This window comes from Tinamus guttatus, unplaced genomic scaffold (genome assembly GCF_059628265.1).
Source record: "Tinamus guttatus ecotype Peru unplaced genomic scaffold, ASM5962826v1 Tinamus_guttatus_pri_ptg000327l, whole genome shotgun sequence".
Lineage (NCBI taxonomy): Eukaryota > Metazoa > Chordata > Aves > Tinamiformes > Tinamidae > Tinamus > Tinamus guttatus.
The window spans coordinates 6,428,125-6,449,274 of NW_028288861.1; the positions used below are offsets into that span (position 1 = coordinate 6,428,125).

At 35.8% G+C, this 21,150-nt stretch overlaps 1 protein-coding gene across 2 annotated transcripts in view; it reads right to left on the reverse strand.

The window, feature by feature from the left end:
- RALGAPA1 (Ral GTPase activating protein catalytic subunit alpha 1) overlaps positions 1–21,150 on the reverse strand; it is a 117,924-nt gene that overhangs the window by 64,827 nt on the left and 31,947 nt on the right. Inside the window, exons 17-24 of one of the 2 annotated variants that reach the window (XM_088529283.1) lie at positions 13,504–13,671; positions 10,071–10,195; positions 7,660–7,876; positions 6,763–6,939; positions 3,216–3,368; positions 1,547–1,740; positions 1,331–1,429; positions 1,079–1,234 (exon numbers count right to left, since the gene is read on the reverse strand). In XM_088529283.1, the coding sequence (XP_088385409.1) occupies positions 1,079–1,234; positions 1,331–1,429; positions 1,547–1,740; positions 3,216–3,368; positions 6,763–6,939; positions 7,660–7,876; positions 10,071–10,195; positions 13,504–13,671 (1,289 nt within the window). Of the gene's footprint in view, positions 1–1,078; positions 1,235–1,330; positions 1,430–1,546; positions 1,741–3,215; positions 3,369–6,762; positions 6,940–7,659; positions 7,877–10,070; positions 10,196–12,108; positions 13,672–21,150 lie in introns of both variants that reach the window. The other variant, XM_088529282.1, reaches the window with a different exon arrangement.

Genomic DNA, 21,150 nt, shown 5'->3' on the forward strand with positions numbered 1-21,150 from the left:
GGATTAAAATATTAGGCAGTTAAACATTTCTCTTCCGTTTGTTTCAAAATGCATGTTGAGAAACACTCAGTTCAGTTCTCTCTAAAAATCAGTTCTCACCGATTTTAGTGCAGAGACAAGGTTTTTCTGTATGCATCTCAGAAATTCAGATAATAAATTAGTCCTGCTTACACACTCCTTTTCTGAAAAGTTATCTTTCACTTCGCTCTCATGATAAAACTTTTTATCAGACAACATTTCTGTGCTTAGGATCAGAGATTGGTCTACACAGGAGACATCTGAGGCTGAACAAATTGATCTACAGCATTTCAAGGTTACTTAATCTTTCCTACTTGTTTTTTCTTTTTTTTTTTTCCCCGCTGGTAGTAATAGTTGTCAAGAAGGGATATTATGGAGGTGATTCCTACAAAGATTTATATTACTTTGAAATCACAGCTAGATTTTGGTTAAATAAAAAGTCACTGCAGAAGCATGTAATGAGCCTGGATATCTGATCAGAAGCAAAGTGGTTGTATAAACTCCTAGGCACAGGTGCTTTGCAGTGCATATTATCATCCTGATTCCTAGATCAACAGGAATTCTGACAATATGCTCCCTCTCTGTCCATCTGTCTGGCTGTTCTTTCCAAGGAAAATCCAAGGAAATACTTGACCACGGCACGGCATTCTGAACACCCAGATTTCATCCCAGTGGGATGGGACACAACAAGAACATGTTGCTGGATATCCCCAATTCCCTCTACCTAGAAATCTCAGTTTGCTGGTTTGAACATTACTGTAAAAATAACCTACATTAGGTAACACAGTAAGCATGATAACTTTCCCACCAGCTCAACTGCTGCATGAGGGAGCAAGCAGGGAGAATAGTAGACATTAGAGAGATCTGTTTCTGTCTTCTGCTTCTGTGCTTCTGCACTTCAATCCATAACATAAAATCGGTAAGGATGCCCAAGCACATTTTCTGCCCTCTTATTTGCTTGAAATAGACTACAAAAAAGGGCATTTTTGATTAAAAAAAAAAGTAGTATCTGGTTGAAAAAAATCTATTCGGTACTTTTGAATTTTATACTTAAACTTACCTGATCCACATGAAGAAGACCACAGTGCATTATATTGTAGAAATGAGTTAAAAAATCCCTATTTGGAGAAACATCTTGTCTTCGCTTCATTGTCTTACAAATGAGTTTATAAGCATGTAACTTTCCTTGTTTGTATTTATCAGTCAGCATTGTTGCCTACAGTTTCAGAAAAATATTTATTATTCATAAATGAAAAAAAACTTCTGCATCTACACTTTCATTGCTGCTTTATTGCTTCCTGCTAACACTTACCTTGAACAGCCATGGTGTTAGAATTCTCAGAGGTGGAATTAAAACTGGTGGTGATGGTGAGGTTAGGTTATCTGTTGAAATACCAAGATTGTCTCTTATCTGCAATTATTAAATACAAAACCAAAAAAAAAATTACTTAGGGAAAATACGTGTTTTTTTCTTTCAAAAATGCTACTTTAACCAGTCATGGCTGGAGAAAAGATTCAGTTCTTTTACCTTGGCCAGATTCTGCCACAGTTCACACAGATAATCAAAAACCTGGGCATGAATCTCTGGATCCATAATGCTGTTGACATCTCCCAAGATTCCCAACATCCGCCTCCACATGACAGTAGCAACATCTGCATGCCACCCCGTAAGTGTTCCCCCAGCCATCACACTGCAGCACTCTGAGGGGAACTCACTTGTTTCTGTAAGGGCAGAAAAAACAAAACAGAGTAAGATCTACCTCTCTAAAGAAAGAGGAGGCCTGATTTAACTATGACACACATAATTTCTTTAAAAACAAAGGGGGAAAAGGCTTTCAGACCAAGATATTTCTTATCCGCTTAGCCACCTCAGAACAGAAAAAATCTGTCTTGAACTACCTGTCAACTTTTAAGCCTTGTAAAATAAGAATTGTCTGGTTTCTTGTATCTGTTCCCTAATTATCAATCCAAACCTCTACTGTGACCCCAATACTGGTCTGATGGGCATGCTTTAGTAAGGAGTTTATTATATTCTTCTCATTTGATGAATCTTGGTAACTCCACTTGCTTGCTTCCATGTAAAATTACACTTCAACTTTGCATTTTTTCAGCAAAGCAGAAAGGTAATTTTCCTTAGAATCTACTATGAATGTATTTTACTAGCAAACTGAAGAGAAAGATGGTAGCAAACAATAGTTTACTACCTCTGGTGTTGTTCTTTAAGCAAAAGGTTAGCAAGAATGGAGAGGCAACATTTGGTAATTCAGCTTCAGAATACAGGCCTCATGTTGCTGTCTCTCTGGATGCTACGTCTGTTTAATCTGGTTTTGCCCATAGAGGGAAAACACTATACATTATGATGGCCAAAGTTTACTCAGCTCACACTCAACTAGCTAAGCAGAAGCCAGTTTTAAGAGCTGCAGGCATCCTGAATCTCCCTTCTCACCGTCTTAGATGGATTTTCAAAATACCTAAGCACTAGAACATAGTGGAATCTCCCACTTTCATAAGGATAAAAAAGGAAAATGAAATCTGAGTTCAACCCAATTGCATAGCCTCTTCTTTTGAAGATCTGGACCACTGTGGTAGAGACACTGTTTGTTCCTTGGCTAGATATTTCAAATTGCAGATCAGAATGATGACATTTCTCCTCATCAAAAGACTTCTTAAAGGAAAGGTGCTAAAATTTACATCCAACACACTTCTGTTACCAAGAGACCAAATATGGGAGAAATTAGAATTTTATATTTACTGAACGAGTGTACCCTAAAACCAAATATCTAAGATAGTTAGAAGAATTACTAATTTGTATATATCTGAAATGAAAAAGCAACTGATATTCCAAGAGGAAATTATAACATTATTTTAAAATTATGTCTTATTAATTGTATGTTAATGACACAAAAGTCCATGGCAGAAACTCAGTATCTAACACTAAAATGCCATAATTTTAAATCTTCAAAAGAGTAATTACAAATTTGTGGATTATTAATCCACTGCTAATAGTGGATGCATGAATTGAAAGATACAATGCAAAACACTTTTTTTTTTTTTTTAAAATAAAGGAAACTATTATTTTTTTTTTTTTTAAAGATGCAGCCTTCTACAGGATTGTGTATAACTGATGGAATACTAGCTACTTCAGTGCATTGGAAAGAAAGAAAGAACATGTATATATTTTCTATTCCAGATATTGCCTAGGTCATCTGGCGTCTGTAAAACAGAGTGGTGGAGCTTCTCATCCAGCTGCAGATCCTTCTGCTCAATATGATCTGCATGCAGAGTGGCAGGAGAAGGTGTCTGTGATCGGGATCCAAGAGCAGATTGGATTGGAGAAGCACTTTCAGAGCCTGCAAATGCAATTTTTAACAGTTACCTTAAAAGCCTTTTCTATTTTCTTGAGCTACTGAAGTGTTGTCTAAACATCACATTAAAGAAAACTGAGCTGCTTTTTATATATGAAATATGGCCAAAAAGAGATATAAAAACTGCAAGCAGATCTCCCTGTGGATGGTGAAAGAAAACAAATTACATACAAGGAAGCTGAAAGATGAACAGCAAAGCCAACATAGTTACATGTACGTTATGGTGAAAATCATTTTTAAGGTGCTTCTTTTCTTCCAAATCACTTTCTGTGTTCTGAACCCTGAAAATTGAGTTTTTTTTCACCTTCCCTCACCTAAATTTCACTCCAACCAGGTTTTTAAGCAGAAATTTTATGAAAGCAGCTGCTTTACTAAACTTAGAGAAGTGTGCAAGTTAATTGAAGCTTTTGTTTATAAATTAGTAACAAATTCTTCAATATTTTTCTGCTAATCAGACAGAGAAAATGTACATGGGGGAAATTCTATATAGTTAGGAGGTATTTCCTCCAAGACCAGAAAACACTAGTTTTTGTTGATGGCGGAGCAGCCAACACAACAATTGCCATTACAACTTTTCCAGGCAACTATTTAGTCTCTTCTATTGAGAAGTTTGTGGAGGGAGAGCAGATATTCAGTTACGTACTTTCCCTCTGCACTATCTTCTGCTAAACAAGTCTTTTCTGCTAAGCAGACAGGCATGTCAGCAAAAAGAGCATATATATCCTACATATTTTACATACCACACACATTAATGCGTGTTAAAAGGGAAGAACTGAACCTCCTGATTTTTAACTATTAGATAAACTGGCATTCAAAAATATTATGATGATGTGTGAACTTTGGTTTTAGAGATAAACATAACTGTAGTAACAGCAAAAAAAAAGTGAGGCTCTTTCAAAACTATTTTCCCAAATTATTGGCAGTCAAATGTTCTTTTCAAGAAAAAGAATTCAATGGTTGAAAGAACTTTGAGGAAAATTGATTAATAAAATAAAAACTTAATTGCATGCAGAGGTTTTTATCAGATTTAAATGAAGTCAACACAGCTTTCACTACTAATTTCAATCATCATCTCTACAATGGAGAGAGGGAAATAGACACAGATGTCACTAAAATCTGAAAAGTGACAAGCTACTTTTCCTATTCCAATATTGCCTCAAAACCAAAACCAGTGTTTCATTCTAATAGCTACATGATAAAATACTCCTCACCAGCTACCAATAACTTGGATTCTACCTTCTCACAAGGCTAACGCAAACTCTAAAGCTTGTCACAGTTCCTCCTTCTCTTCCTCCTTTTTGTTCCCGTTTTGTTGGAGGGAAAGAACAAGGGCTGGGGAGGGGGGTTGGAGGGAGCGAGGCAGGGAGGCAGAGAATAGAGAAAAAGGGAGAAAGAGTGAGAAGTGCAAGAGAGTGCAAGGAAGAGCATGAGTGACAACAAGAGAGAACAATCAAGACATGGTGTGGAAGAGAAAGCACAGAAATAATTACGCAAAATGTGCTGAACTACTGGATTCCTCTGAGATGAGCGTGTGCGGAAACACATTTTACAGGGACTACTAGGGGGCCACCTTCTTTCCAGTTGTAGTAAACAGCATTTGAGAGCAAACTGTTTCATTCTAAGAATATGAAATAGTGTCAGGAATAAGCCAGGAAAAGAAACCTTCAGACCAAAACCAAACATAGAGAAACAAGTAGCTTTCTGTGAAGCAGCACACCTGAAACCCAATTTCTTATGAGTGAGAGGTTAAGCTTCTTCATGGATTTTTTTAACACTTAATACAGTGAATTAGCATTGCAGCCTCCCATCAGAGAACTCTTCACACAAGCTATGCAGCTGCCTACCTTTCATAAAATTTCCAAGAAATTAGTATCTTGCTGACTTCTTCCTTTATCTTATTTTAGCAGGAATTGGAACAATGTGTTAAATGTTGTTGAAGAAGGGGCATAGCCAGACAGAGACAGACAGTGTAATTGCACAAGCTTAGTTTCCTCAGGAAAACTGGCTAAAGTTAAATGCATATGACATACAAAAGATCTCTCTCTATGACAGTGGTCCAAACAACAAGAAGAGACAGCCACAGAACTCTCTCAGTGGACGACTCAGTCATTAATTACAATCTTACCAATTAAAGTGCAAATTTGGACAGTAATACAGTAATAAAATTATTAACATGTAGGTACAAACAAACAAAAAGAGCCTTTTTTTTTTGCTGAGACTTTAAAAAAAGCACACAGCAAATAGAAAAATGAAGAGAACAAAGTCAAGCCGAACATTGTTGCACAAGCTGAACAACAATTCCAAAGAAAGCAAATACTATGCTTCTTTGAGTAGAAAGGAAATTTTAGAAAGGAGAAAGAATTGCAGGGAGAGATGTCTTTTGACATCTCTGAAAATGCAAAAAGTTTGATTTGTCACAGACAACAGGACATTGTATGTAGATGTAAGCTTTCACAGAAGAATAAGTATTTCTTCCCATGGTTGTAAAAAGCATGGTACTATATAACAATTATGGCACAAAAAACATGAAAATGACTATGGATGCCTCTGCTTCTAGTTCACAGATCCTTTTTCCTAATAATCCTCAGAGAGGAACATCCTCTTTTCCAGGAAATAGCCCATTAAGTTTGGATTAATTTTGATGGTTGCTAAACTAACTGTTATTATATCTCTTTCTTAAGAGGCCATTGCAAAGGAAAATCATGGACCCTCAAGCTCATGAACTCAGGCTATGAAACAATGGTTTATTTCTTAGCAAGTTTTCTTTTTCCAGGCCAAAACCAGGGAAAATACTACAGGAAAATGATATTCTGAGTTACACAAATAGGAACTGATCTTACACTGAACAGTAATTAATATTTTGCGTATTGAAAGCTCCCAGTTTCACAACAGACAACCCAGAGCTTAAGATGAGCATATATAAAAGAATCCCATGAGGCATGGGTGGTTTAAAGGAGCATAATATATCACAGCCTTTCCAGTAATAAATAAATAAACAAACAAAAAATCCCACCAACTGAAAATCAGCTGATCAGCTGTTTTGCTAACAGTAACAAAAGATTTTAACACTGCTAAAGATCTAGCATATAAAATGTAGTGATAGCTCTCTCCTTGATAATTGTATGGATTTTCCCATGGCAAGTTTAAAATATATTTAGCACCAATCCAAGCACTGAGTGACCAGAATCAGACAAAAGTTTTACATTTCAGTTATTTCGCACATTAGTTTTCACTTGTAATCAAAAATACCTGAAAGACAAGAATCATCTCATACTGAATACAGATTCAATGCAAAAGCAGAAACCTGTACTCTTCAGGATGGGTGGAAAATTTCTGCAATATTCTGCAACATTTTTTTTTCTTTTTTGAACTACTTTACCAGTAATAGTTGCAGCTTCAGCAGACAATGGTTGCTGATTGAGACTACTTGTTTCAGAATCTATATGGAGTGTAGTTAAACTGGCCACTTCCTGCTCCTCGGCACTCTGTTGCTGTCCCGAAATTGCATCAACTTCGGTGGAAGCTGGTGTCCCAGCCTCAGTGCCAAAGCCGAAATCTGTAGGATGAAAGTGTTGTATTAAATGACAAGTTAAAAATATCACTGGTACGAAGTATGGAAACCCAGCGAGTCCATATAAAACCCGTGCATACATCTTTTGTGTTACCAGTACACAACTGCAAAAACTAAATAAAATGTAAAAATAGAAATTAATTTACTATTATGAACATTATTTGTCCCACAAAACTTTTCCAGAGGAAATTCCTATTGCACATCCTATATTCTGCTAGCCGCTAAAGACACACCTAAGTGATGAGAACAAAGTAAAATAATGGTAACATATGGTAAATAATTTTTTGGCAAAATTTATAAGCTGAAGGAAACATCTAACTTTTTAAAAACACTTCTAACGAAAATAACTTCTAACTAAAAATAACTGTTTCTGACTAAAGGCTATTTTAACATTAAGGACAAAATGTCATGCTGAAACACAGTTTAAATAGCATCACTTAGTTATATAACATCCAAGATATGTAACTTCTAAGACCTAAAACTTGTAATTCCTTCATTTCTACTATATAAAACTGTTTCTCTCTTACGTAACACATGAAATCATCACTCTTACCAACCCTGATATCTGGTCTTACAATATCCACTTCATATATACACAAAATGAAACATTAACGAAAAGCACCAAGTCTTTAGAAAAAGCATAGTATATTTACAAAGCTACTGTACGTGACAGCCTCAAGAGTTACTTTGGGAAAATGTACTTGCTTTCGAACTTGCGGCCGTCGTACTGGAAGGCGCTGAAGGAGTCGGAGTGGCTGTCCGAGCTGATGAGGTCGCTGCTGCCTGCGCTGGCAGGAGACGTCCACTCGGAGGGAACGCCCGGGTCGTCTATGGGGCGCATTTGGTTCTGCTTGTTCAGAATGTCAGGAAGGTCTTTGGGAACTTCCAGGCTGCCGGGGCTACTTCCTCTCCTTGTCACGTTCTGCAAATTGATGTGAAGTATTTCAAAATCTCTGATGGTATCTTTATACATGCATATACATACATATATGTATATGTACATAAAAGGGAAAAAGTAATCAACTGCACACATAGCTGAGACTTTCCAAAACCCCCAACAGGCAGCAGCAAATGAAGAACACACGCAATCACAAATTTTTTACTTGCACAACAAATTTTGGGGCATATACCATAAAAGACTCGGATTTAGATTAACACGGGCTTCACACGGGTATTCACTAAGGCTTATGATAGAGAGAAAAAAAATAAAGCATATTGTCTTCAAGCTATGTCCAATTTACTAAGCAAAACTTACTACCCTTGGTTCTAGACATAAACAGGAAAAAAAAAATCAAGGAATCTGGTAATTTTGGGCTTGTAGTCTGCTATGCTATAAGCAAAAATTCTATGTAAAACAAGGTTCTAATTTTCTCGTGGTCCTAATGAGATTAAGCCGTGGTCCTAATGATTAAGCCAAAGCCTCACTATTGACTTGGACAAGAGAGCGCATATAGCAGAAAGGAGAATATGGATTTGCTCTTCTAAAAGCTTTTGTTTACTCAGAGTCTCTCTAAGTCACTCTAACCATAGACATGACTTATCTTGAGGCAGAGCAGAGAGAAATGTAGAAAAGCAATTTTATAAAACAGCTTCAATCTCTCTGCATTAAAAATTAAGAGATTGAGAGCAACTTCTTTTTGTATTCGGCCCAGTCACTTTTCTGCACTTTTCCTACACTATTTTTTCCTAATTAGAAATTTACTCAGCCTGACACTCACATCACAGGGTTTTAGTATTGCTTAGACTTAGCTCTGTAAAGCATCTTCATAACTTGGGCCTTTGCTATAAAATAGCACATCAGTATTTGAATGGTAGATTTCCATGGTGGTGACAGGCAAAGTGTTGACACTGACATTCTTTATTCAGGCTTACTTTGGCTGGGTTTTGATAGCTAGGAAAATAATCAATTCTCTAGTCTGAACTAGTAAAAATCAGTCAATATTCTCATCCCTTTAATGGTACTCCTTTTCTCTTTCTCTCTTTTTTTCTCTCCCCTCCGCCCCAACAACCAACCATGTTAATTTCTGTTTTATAAATCTGAAATCTAAGTTGATACGTTTTTATATATTTCCAGCTAGTTTTTCCATCTTATAATTCAGGACTTATGAACAAGTATGTTATGCACCAACAACCAAAACTTAATAAATGTAGTTTCCATACAAAGGAGAGAAAAACACACACTTGGATAGACTCTCTGGCCACTTACTAGGGATGATGTTAAATAAACACATTTTTCAAGACTCTGACAAATCTTTTCTTTGCTCCCTGTTAACAACTAAACTACTTGTTTCAACTTTCTATGTTGAAATTTTCACTTAAAAAAGTGACATTTTCACTTACAAAAAAATGCAAAAAAGGGAACTGGACAACTGTGAACACTGGACAACTTCTTCATTCAGAGACTTTTTTTTTTCCCCCTAATATTTCCTCTTTCAATGCTAGTTAATTAAAAAAAATCTTTTCTAAGCAGTTGTCTTGTTCTGTAATGATTGAACAGTACCTTGAAATTCTTGGCTTAAAAAAAATGAGTAATATTTTTCATGAAAGATACCCCAAATAACAAGACCTTCCTGGAAAAGTGCAGGAAAAGAGGGTAAGAAAAAGTATTTCTGTAAGCAGAAACACTAAACACTAAATTATTCAACTTCTGTAAGTGAAATAAAAAAAAAAAAGGAAGGAAAATGAGGTGATAGGCTAGCTTTGCAGTCTGTTGCACTAATTAAACTCGTAGAGAATGGAATATAATACCACACCAAGGATGACAATTTTATATACAAATTATGATTATGAAATAGTTGTGTGGAAAAATCTTTACATGTAAAATTAAAATCATATAATTCAATGAGACTATTCATCCAATGGTTACTTACATATTGCTTACACAATGCAGACTAAAAAGACCTAAAAATATTAATAGCATGAAAGGGCATATGAGACTTGTGAGTTTATGCCAAAATGACTTAAATTAAAGAAGTAATTAAATAATATTCTTAATCCTTTCTGATTCATAAAATGCAGAATGAGATGTTTTCCTGAAGTGACTGATCTGTAATACCACTGGTAAGTACAAACACACATGCAAACTTATATAGTAAAACAGAAGTCTAAAAGCTTACCAGCGCACTCCCACTGCGGAGTCTCTCAGCTATAAATTCATCCATGAGGTCAGGAACATTTGTATTGCTACTGCCAATATCACTATCAATAGTGTGCAGCTTTGGACTCATGTCCTCTCTATTAGCTAAAAGCAAATGAATGACTGTATATAGTAAAGAATGCATCAACACATTAAAAAAAAAAGATAACAAATTAAAAAGCTAATTAATAGGAATTAAAAATTAAAAAATGGCAAACATGCATTTTAAGAATTTCCTTCTTTTTATACAGATTGTACTTCAAGAAATTAGTAAAACTTTTTCCCACTAAGCAAGTGTTAGTCAATCTCCAGTATAACCTCACAGAGCAAGAAAGCTTATAGATAAGCACTACTTAAAGTTGTTAATGCTTGCTTTCATGATAGAGCATATATTCTTCCTCCATATCACAAAAAATAAGTAGCAAATCCTAAAAAAAAAAAAAAAAAAGTGATTCCTACAGACACTCCTTCTCCATTGCATTCCTAATGAAAAACAATATAGTGGAAAAAGTACACTAGATTGCAAAATATAATAATGACAAGTGTCAATGTGGCACTGTATAAGGTTAGGATAAATAGTGCAAATAAAATCTCATGTAACAAAATAACATGCTACTACATGGAATGAAAATTCAAACTCTAGATGGTCAATGATTATGAACAATTAATTAAGTTATCTCATTTGTCAGTTTTGGTATGATTATACCATATATAATATGATTTATATATTCAGAATTAGCTGTGACTGTTACTCCTGACTTGAATGTCTTAGCCTGTAAATTTTCAATTTACTCCAATTCACGTTAAGAATTTTTTTCCCTTCAGTGTCATGTTACAGATTCTAAATAAAATTCTACATTTTATTCTAAAATACATTTTTAAATATTTCTTTTCTCGAATCTCTTTCAGACGTCAATACCCTGCAGAGAAACAAAGTGCTCTGAACCCATGGTTTTCAGAGGCAGGACCAGGCTTGCGCCCAGCTGCCAGGGCGCTGTGCTTACAGAGACTGCCCTCCGGCGGCATTAACATCTCAGTGCAGGATGCGTTACAGATCCTCGGTTAATCATGCTGGCGTAACAGTGTGGAAAAAGAAAACCTACATTACTGCTGAAAGTTAATTTATTGTTCATTTAAGGTCATGTCGGATGTGAACTGAGACAATGGATGTTAGAGCAACAGCCTTAGTCTTTTTGATCAGTTCACAGAGATCTCTGAGTTGGCAGAAAAGGGACTATGAAGAGACCTTCATGAACATCCATGAATCAAAGAAAAACAGAAAGCAATGGAAGATGTTGCCAAGATGTAACTGCATCCATTTGGACAAATGCATAGAGAAAGGCCTAAAGCATGTTTTGAAAAAGATTCAAACAACAAAAAAAAATGATTAGATTTCAGAACTGTTATAAGGAAATCATCCATGTAGGAGGAGATTCTTGTTTAATTTTTTTTCTTTCTCCTTCAATTATGTAGACTGACTTTCAAATTTAAATTTGAGGGACTTTTTTTGTTTTGGAGGAGGAAAAGGAGAAGGACGAGGAGGAGGAGGAAGAAAACACACTAAATGAACCAGAAATATAATTAGTTCAACCTAGCTGGTTGATAGCCAGGTCTTTCTGCCAAACAAACAACAACAGTCTGGCAAAATATGCATATGCCAATCATTCAGTAGGCTGTATTTAAAGGCTCTGCATAGCCTATGAAAATGGTGAACTCTCAGGACTTTAATTCCTTGTTAGGTCATTTACTGTCTCTTCCTCTTCCCTAACTTGATGGTCTTCAGCAGCAAAGAGGTTGAACTAAATGTCTTTAAAAGGGAAATTAGTAATTTAAAGTATGTAAAAGGAACTTATGCTGGGAGAAAAAAAATCAGCTGGCTGTAGGCGCATGCATAACCGAACAGGGAAAGCAGTGATCATCCCAAAGCCTTGATTGCTTATCAGAGCTTGCTTCAGTTGCATTAAGCCAAACTGGTGCTGCCTTTCTCCTTTTGCGCTCTGCACACTGTTAGTGCTCACCTGCGGCTTTCCTTCCAAAATAGCCCATTACATGACTGTACAGATCCCTCAGTGGAGCCTCTGCTGGCATTCTGTTCTGCCTCTGTGGGGAAACATTGGCCTTCGGCTTCGAAAGAGCATGTACAACAGTTTTATAAACACCACCCAGGGAGCCCTGCTGTTGTGCTGTCTCCTGACCTGCCGACCTAAACGCACTACGGCTATGGAACTGATTAACTGCGATACCTTCTTTTTGCAACAGGGCTGCTTGGGTTTCTGTAGATTCCTTAATTTGCTTGCTACCAACTGAAGCAGCATGGATCACATCTAGAGGTCTATAAATTCCAGGCCTAACCAGCTCCGTGACAGCTGAGGAGCTGGTGCTTGTGCTGGTGCTGTTGCTACCACTACCACTACTGCTGAAGCCACCGAGTTTACGAAGTCTTGCTTTCCAAGGGGCCTCTTTGTTCTCAAGAGGATTGTAAAATTGAACTGATTCTGTAGACGGCCTAAAAGTAACGTGAACACTATTTCTTTTCTTACTTGTTATTTTCATGATTTTGGCCCTGTGAGTTACTGTTTCAGATATACTCCTTTTAGTTGGTGAGAGTTTGCTTGTGCCTGTAGTGTGAGCCATTTGAGGGTTAACTTGTGCTTTAGGAAGAACTTTCTTTGCATGCACAACACGCGAGTTGGTTACTTTTTCATTAAACTGAGCACTTTTATTCTTTTCGGCTAATGCTGCTTCCACAGCTAAATCTACTTCAACTTCAGTGGCAGCTTGCCTGTACAGATATCTCTTCCCTTCTTTGCTATTAGGACTACTTGACCCGTGATCAAAGAGGCTTTCAGATTGTTTATCAATATTTAATTGTTGGGCTTTATCAAGTGCTTGATTTCTTGTAAAATTGTCTACTTGAGTAGGTGCAATATTACTTATAAAGCCACTTTGGTTTTCCTCTAGATGCAGCTCTGTGTTATCAGCTCTTTCTGCAACAGTGATGCTATTCACGCTTTGACCAGTCTGATCTCTATTTTCTAATCCATCCATCGGTAATCTATCATTCCTATTTACTGATGTATCAACTTCGTGAGCAGAAGCCTCATATTTATCTATCTCAAAGTTACCGCAAAATTCTTCTTTTTCTTTAAGATATTCTCTCAGAGAGGAAAGAAGATCATCTTCACCTTCAAGGTCAACATATTGGCTTTGTTCAAAGGCTGTATTTGCAAATCCTACCGGCCCTATTAAATGACAGAGATGATCATAAATACTATCCCCAACTTCCAAGGAGGACTCTCTGCTATTTGTGTCAGTAATATGGCTTTCAGTGGATCTATGCATTGAAGAGGTCTCAGTGGAACTCTGTAAGCTTGGAGCATGATGGGATGAACTGTCAATGACAGGAACTGCACCTTTGGCTCGTTCAACTGCAAATGGTTCCAGGATGTCAGAGGTGCTGCTACTTCGTGGCAGTGGCTGTTCCTCATTCAATGCACCAAAAACTTCACTTGGAGTATCCTCACTCTGTGAAAAATGTCTGACTCGAGATGGGCGTGGAAGAATTTGAGCATCATCAATGTCTGTAGGAAAAAAGTATATGTAACATGCAGTAAAAACACATACAGAGATAACACTGCTTTACCTCTACATCCTAATCACGTGATTTAAAAAGCCAGAAAAGTCCAGAGCCTTGATTTAAGTACAACAAAAAATACTTTTCCCAGTACTAGAGTGTTAAAAACATACACACATAATATCCAGTACAGAATGTAATATAAATGAGTTAGGCCACCAGAACACAGTTTAAATGTTAACATGCATGAAAACAGACAGTGAGATCATGGAACATTTGGAAATACAGTTAAAGCTAGGGCTGTGCCAATAAATTCAAAAATTCAATTTCTTGTTCAAGAAATAGTTACCTGGAATATAAATCAGCATACAAATTAGAATACAAATCAGTAGTAGTACCCTGCAGGCAATTTAAATCTTCAGAAATACAGAACTCAAAAGAGAACATGTAGCTTTTCCAGAAAACTAGTTGTCTATAGAAGTGGAAAATCACTTTTTCATAACTTGCATGACTGTGTAAAAATTACTGAAATATCAGGAAACATAACATCATATAATTAGGTATATTATGGCATATGTAATATAGCATATACCTGAAGACTTGATTTTAAAAAATGACACAGAAGAGTTGGGTCTATAGTGAAAGGATAACTGTTAGGACAAATAGTCAGGATACATAGATTTTATATCAGCTATTATGAAGGATAATCTATGGACATACCTTCTCTAAAAAAAAATAAATAAAGATGGATTTGTGATATGTCTATAGCCTGCAAAATGAAAACTGAACACTAAAGAGATGCAAGGATTACCAAATTAAGGACCCACTACCGAAAAAATCCTGCAGCTGCACAACAGTTAACATTAGAATAAACCACTTTTATTCATGAATGCCCAAGAACTTTTGCTATGATCATTTAAATTAGTGATTCCTTGTCTCTGTTGAGACTGCTGATATGTTAGCATCAGCACAAGTCAGAGTTAACTGTAATGAAAGCTGTAGTTCCAATATGGATCACCTAGGAAATGTACAAAACTATCAGCCCATTCCACATCATCCATCAAAATGAGGATCCATTACATTCCTCTCCAGATTTCCTGACATGCCAAAGGGAACACTACATACCCTAAGTGTCTCTTACAGACAATTCAACTAATCACAGGAATTCGAGCTACCCCGAGCAGTCTTTTAATAGGTTAGGCACTTGAACATTAAGATTAAAACACCTCCCTCAATTATATGTTGATTTGTTTTGATAAGATCCATTATTGCCCAGATTTGCTTCTTACCACCTACAACTTTAAAAGTTGTAGATATGCTGTTATGTCAGGAAAAACAATAAAGAGCCTAAAGGAACACCACCACGATTCACTTGCCACAGTAGACAAACTTACCTTATTGGTCTGCCTACAGGGATTTATCTTCAGGACTGCAACAGTGATCTTACTTTTAACCAGAACACTCCAAAATTTATTTTAGCCCCTTCCTTTCTCCCAAATCTGATTTGCTGCTGTCAAGATAAAGAAGCTATGTTGCATTCAATTATTTAAAATTAATTACTTCATCCATATCTATACCTACCACAATAACATATTGTTATGACAATCTGAAGTTGTCTTAAAAACCTACATTGAAGTATTCCTATTTTTCTGAGAGAGTTAGAGCTGGAGCTGAATTTTCATATTTTCTTTTTGAGCAAGACTTGAATTCTGGATAAAACTAATATGTTTGTTTGTAACCAAATAGGTAGGTCAGAGGAAGATCAATAATAGCATTTCCATGCTCAATTTTTCAGGGGAGTTGTAATTAAGAAAAAAGTTTGAGAGCTGATTTAAAATTTATTGAACTTTAAAGAAGCTAGTAAAGAAACAGAGGTGTGCACTGGAAGAGAAAGTACACACCCAAGCTCTTTCAGAAAGTGAACATGAATTGACAATTGCCATGTATTGCATAATTTATCATCCCTCTCCTTTCTATTCTGTTTTGAACAGCAGCAGATTTCTTAACAATATTCCTGCTCAATATATTAAGTATATGAATTAACATGCACTGATATGAATGGTGTCTCTGTCCAGTTAGAACCGCTGTCTTCAATTCTACTGATTTAGGCAGATATTAACAAAACAGTTTTGCTCACATCATACTCTCAAGGCTTTCTTTGCAGTTGTAAGACAATGGTCTCTGTACGAAAGCAGTGACTGCAGACCATAGGATCCAGCTGAAAATATATGTTATATATGAGATAAATATACACAGATATGATACACTGATCTCAACCTGAGCCCTCAATATGCATCTTTGACATGTTTTATATATTCAGCCTCATAGACAACTAAAGCACCAGCCTGAAGCTTGCACACTGTGCATACATGCAGTGATTATGATTTTATGATTTCCTAAGACAAAAAAACAAAAAACAAACAAACAAACAAAAAAAAACCCAAAACACTGCATGGAGAAGTGCAAATATATGCATACCAAGCAGCTCCAAACATTGAAACAAATTCAGTTAGATTTATTTCAATGTTGATCCAGTATTACTTTTAAGTGTTCAGAGACTAGCACATACAACTATGCAAACATTTTCAAACATACATACTGGACTTGCTCCATGAGAAATTTCTTTTTTTTTTTTTTTTTTTTTGGTAAAACAGAGGAAGAAATTAAGGAAATGAAAAACATACTAAGTTACTAAAATAGCACCACTAAAAATACAATGTTTAAAAATCCAAAGGAACAATACCCTTGGCAATCATGGCTCACACTTGAATAGTGGCATAGATCAGATTGGGATGCCACCAATTTCTAAAGAGTTTTCACCATCTACACTGCAATTGTGCTCCAGAAAGCACATACAGATATGGCATGGTACATCGCCTCAAAAGAAACACTGATCTAGTTCCTAGTATGTTAGGAATCAAGGTGATATTATGGAGAAAAAGAGATTAAAATTAGTAATTTGTAGCCAATCTCACCTGATGGCAACTCACCTTAACCCAATTTTACCTCCCTTCTGCTAGGAAAGACTTGGTGTGTTTCTTGGTGTGAGGTGGGAGACAGATATGCTAAAGTAGCAACTCATACAAAGGCACATTCTTACAAGAAACAGGAGGGCAAGTAGAAGATACAGGGAAAACTAGTTCAGCAAGTGGAAAAAAAATCTCAATTTTCTTTTCACTTCATTTATATGAAAATACTTATTCTGAAAGTTTCCAGGATTGGCAAATAATTATTAGCCACACTGATACTACAGTTCTGATTTAACTGTATTTCAGCTCAATAAGTTCACTGAAATTTAACACTTAATTAGGGAGTAAAGTTGTTAAGGCATAATATTTATCTCCCCCGCACATTAGTTCATTAGTTCTTCCTCCAATTCTTTTAGTCCCAATGCAAAGGAAACATCTCTCACTTGCAATTCATTAGTCTGCAATGTGCTCTGTCTCTGTCCACCCTTTCTCTTCATTCTCCTCCACCTGCAAGTGTGGTGTGCATTGCTCCTGCCAACCTTGCCCCCAACACTACCAGAAATTAAGCGTATTTTACATACATTTACAGGATTCTAATAGCTTAAAAAGAAAATTCTTAAATCACAAATTTCCATTTTCACTTTCTGAAACCCAAACAAATTTTAACTAATGTGCAAAATCTCCAGGTTGATCTACTGACCGACCTTCAAACAGAAGATTTTAGTCCATAAATAACTTTGTCGGGTTTTCTGCCTTCCTTATGAAAGCTAATATACTGTACTGTAAATGTGATAGGAAGTCTTGGTACAAATGCTTCCCTTTGGGCAACCTGGCAAGCCTAGCTGACATTCAGTGAGTCACTGTTCCAACACCTAAATTTGTAAAAAGCTAAAAAGGAGCTCACTATTACTTCAAAGAATTGAAACAAGATTTGGGCAGCCTGTTTCCTTAGGATCATTTGAAATATCCTATTCTTCCAGTTGTGTTGGTCCTGAAACTCATCTTGCATAAGTAGCATTCATATAATCATGATATAAGAGGAAGAACTATCACAGGTTGTTAATTATCATCCATTACCTAAAGCATGCTGATGACAGTTTAATTAATTCTCAAATTATAAGGCTGTACATCTGGGCTCAGAGGGCTTTCAAAAAGGAACATAATCACTGTATGGACAAAAGGGAAGGAAAATGACAAAGCTCCATGTTTAAAGACCAAAAAAAAAAACCCAAAACAAAACAAAAAAAACAAACAAAAGAGCGTGTGAGAGCGCAAATATGCAGATAAACAAAAGGGCAAAGCACCCTCTGATCCAGGGGTAGTTATTTCCTTCCAACTGTCACCCAACTGTCTCTGGTAAACATTATACCTTGCTCTTCTTCACTAAGCTATTTAGTTTTCTGCTAATGTTCAAGATTCTCGGACAGATGATGGAGCTGTTTCGAAAAGTGCCTGTTTGAGCCTACCCAGAACAGGCAGAGGTCTAGGACTCTTTCTATGCTAGAATTGCAAATATTTGTAAACTTCCTTCACTTTTCAAATATCATTCGTGGTACTATTTTTATATCAGATTTATATCTATGAAAAGGATAATAGCAAAACAAACAAAACCCCATGGGATCTGGGACATATCAGAAGAAGGAAGTAAGCCTGGACTTTTCAGAAACATGGATAATAAATTTGACTGCAAAAACACAACTTGTGTATAACCACACCCAGCCTTATCTAAGACAGGATAAATCAACTATTTGCAACTATATGGAATGAAAACAGATGACTGTGAAAGCTTATTCCCTTGTGCAGGTGCTCCAAGACCTTCTTTAAGAATTGAGTTTTTGAAGTAATGGCAAGCCAAAGTAACATTTATTTGCTAATGGACTCTGTGTGTGTCCAAAGAAAGCTACTGCCAAACTTCTAGCCAACCATCCTGCAGGCCAAACGCCACTTAAGGATAAACTACAACCCTGTGCAAAATGTATTATTTGGGAAACCAAACCAAACTATAGTGGTTCAAAATTCAAACCTATAAGTAATTTTTTACATTTATATATTTTCATATTAATGCAAAACAAGCATACCGTAAAACATACCATACAATAATACATTGCTCCTTTGAACATTCTTTTTTAATTGTATCATTATCATGACTCCACATAACATCTACGACAATGACTTCAAAACTTTATGCAGAAAGGTATTTTTATTGTAAGTCAAATGAAAATGACTTCATCTTTTCCCTTTTCGCTTGCTCATCACAAATAAAAGCTTTAGATTAGTTGTATTATATGGTAGACAGATGCTACATGAATATTTGCTAATAAATTGAAAAAGGAAGAGATGTCTCTGACTTTTGCTTTTATGACAGCAAACATTGGCACAGCGCTAACTTCTAACAGTTCCAGAATGAATTGCAAATACAGCATGGTATTTTATGTAATTCAAAATATTCATTCTTAATCTCTTCCCCTTTCCCTCCCTCCCCCAAATATTTTTACTTTGAGGAAATTACTGATTTAGCAGAATTTGAAAGCAGAAGATTTAAAAAAGTGATAAAGGGGGTGCAGAAATTAGCAGAGGTGGCACTACCTGAAAGCTCATCAGAAAGGGGAGTGAGAACAATATCAGGCAAGAAGGGTTTGGAAGTATGGATCAGAACAGGAGCACTTTTAGCACTGCGTATATAGGCCGATGGCAGAGCACATTCACCAATGGATCGGCTTCTCATGGCTTTAAAAAGGAAAAGAAAGAAGTGGGGAAGGAAAAAAGAAGAGTGACTATAATGAAAGGCTTGTGTCACAGAAAAAAGCAGCAACAGAGAAAAAGATAAAAAAGAAGAAAATTTTAAAATTAAAACATTTCAGCACGGCAGATTTTGGCAGAGCTGTAAGAAAAAAAATCAGTGTACACATAAGACATATTGAGTTTTTAACTTTTATGTAAAGCAGCAACAATGCCCTTATTATGACTATTATAAAGATTTTGCATTAAAAAAAAAAATCAAGAAAATAATTAACATTCTTTTTTCCATTGCATCAGGGGTTGAAAAATCGAAGTTAAGAAACACTGCACAAGCACTCAGAACTTGAAATTTTGCAGCTGAAAATAAACTTACACTGTTTGTATTTTTCTAGCTTTTTTGGATACTCCTGAACAAGTATTTCTGATTTTACATGTGCCCATTACCTTTAATACAAAATTTTCCAATAATTTGCAATACAATATGGTATAGTTTTACATAAAAATGAAGTGACTGAAGGGAAATGGTGAAATGGTTTGTCAACAAACCTGTACTAGCGTTAGGTTCTGGATTTTAATAGATACCTTTCTAAGCAGGTTCACCCTTTCATACCTCTTGCCAATAGTTCCTTCCTGCAGGAGGAAAACCTTACCAAAATTCTTATGCATCAAGGTTATGTTTGCAACTTTTCCAAAAGGTCTAAAATGAATTCCTGCCTATCATTAGTTTTCCTTTGTCAGAGTTGCAACAAAAATAGACATAACACTCAATTTCAAAGAACAGCTAAGCTCTTCAAAAAGTAAAAAACAAACAAACAAAAAAGTTTTCAAGCAGTTTCCTTTGCAATTCGCTGTGAATTTGATAATTATTTTAAAATGGTCATTGATCAATTTCTTCTCTGGAAATTTCAGCACATCACATAACATTGTCAGCACTACATTTAATCATCTTTTGAATTCTGCTGTATAGATATTTTCAGAAAAACCATGGAATATATACTTAGAATCTTAGTGTACCTGATCTGATAGGAATCAGAAGTATATGAATGAAAAAGTAAAAGCTGAGCAAGTCACACCTGTAAATTCAGTCCAAGAATTGCCACTAACACAGCAACATGCAGAGAATTGGGGGAGCCAATGTATGCAGAGCAGAAAACACATTTGACAAATGCAGCACAATTTAAGCAGTGCCTTATGGTCAGAAAGAAAAAACAGTCAAGAAAAAGAAAAAAAAAAATCTAAGATTGAAGTCATCTGTTACTAGACTTAGTTCATAAAAAAGAAATCAACTTAATTTTGCTGCCAAAGATGCGAGTATGTGGAAGGTTTTAATTTCTATTCAATAAGGACAATATTGAAAAATAGGACACAGTGATAGATAGACGCATTACAGACATCATTGTGCATCTTAATAATGCAAGAGGGAGGAAAAAAGAAAAGAAAAGAAAAGAAAAGAAAAAAAAAAACAAACTACATACTAAATAAGCCAAGGTTTTGAGACTGGATACTAGGTTGATAGCAAGTCTTAAAATGAAGGGTCCCTTATAATTTGGAATTCTTCCTACCCTATTACTTTAATCCTAGCAAGGGAGGTAGAACAACCCATTTGCAATTATGAAGTAGAAATTTTAAAGCAATTTTTAAAGGAAGAATTGTAGATTATTACTATCAAAAGGAAAATTAATTTTGAATGCTATGAAAGTGTGATGTCACATTGAATTAAGAAGTCAAGCAGAGGCAGACTAACTGCCAGAATGTGGAATAGATATTTTGACAGTTCA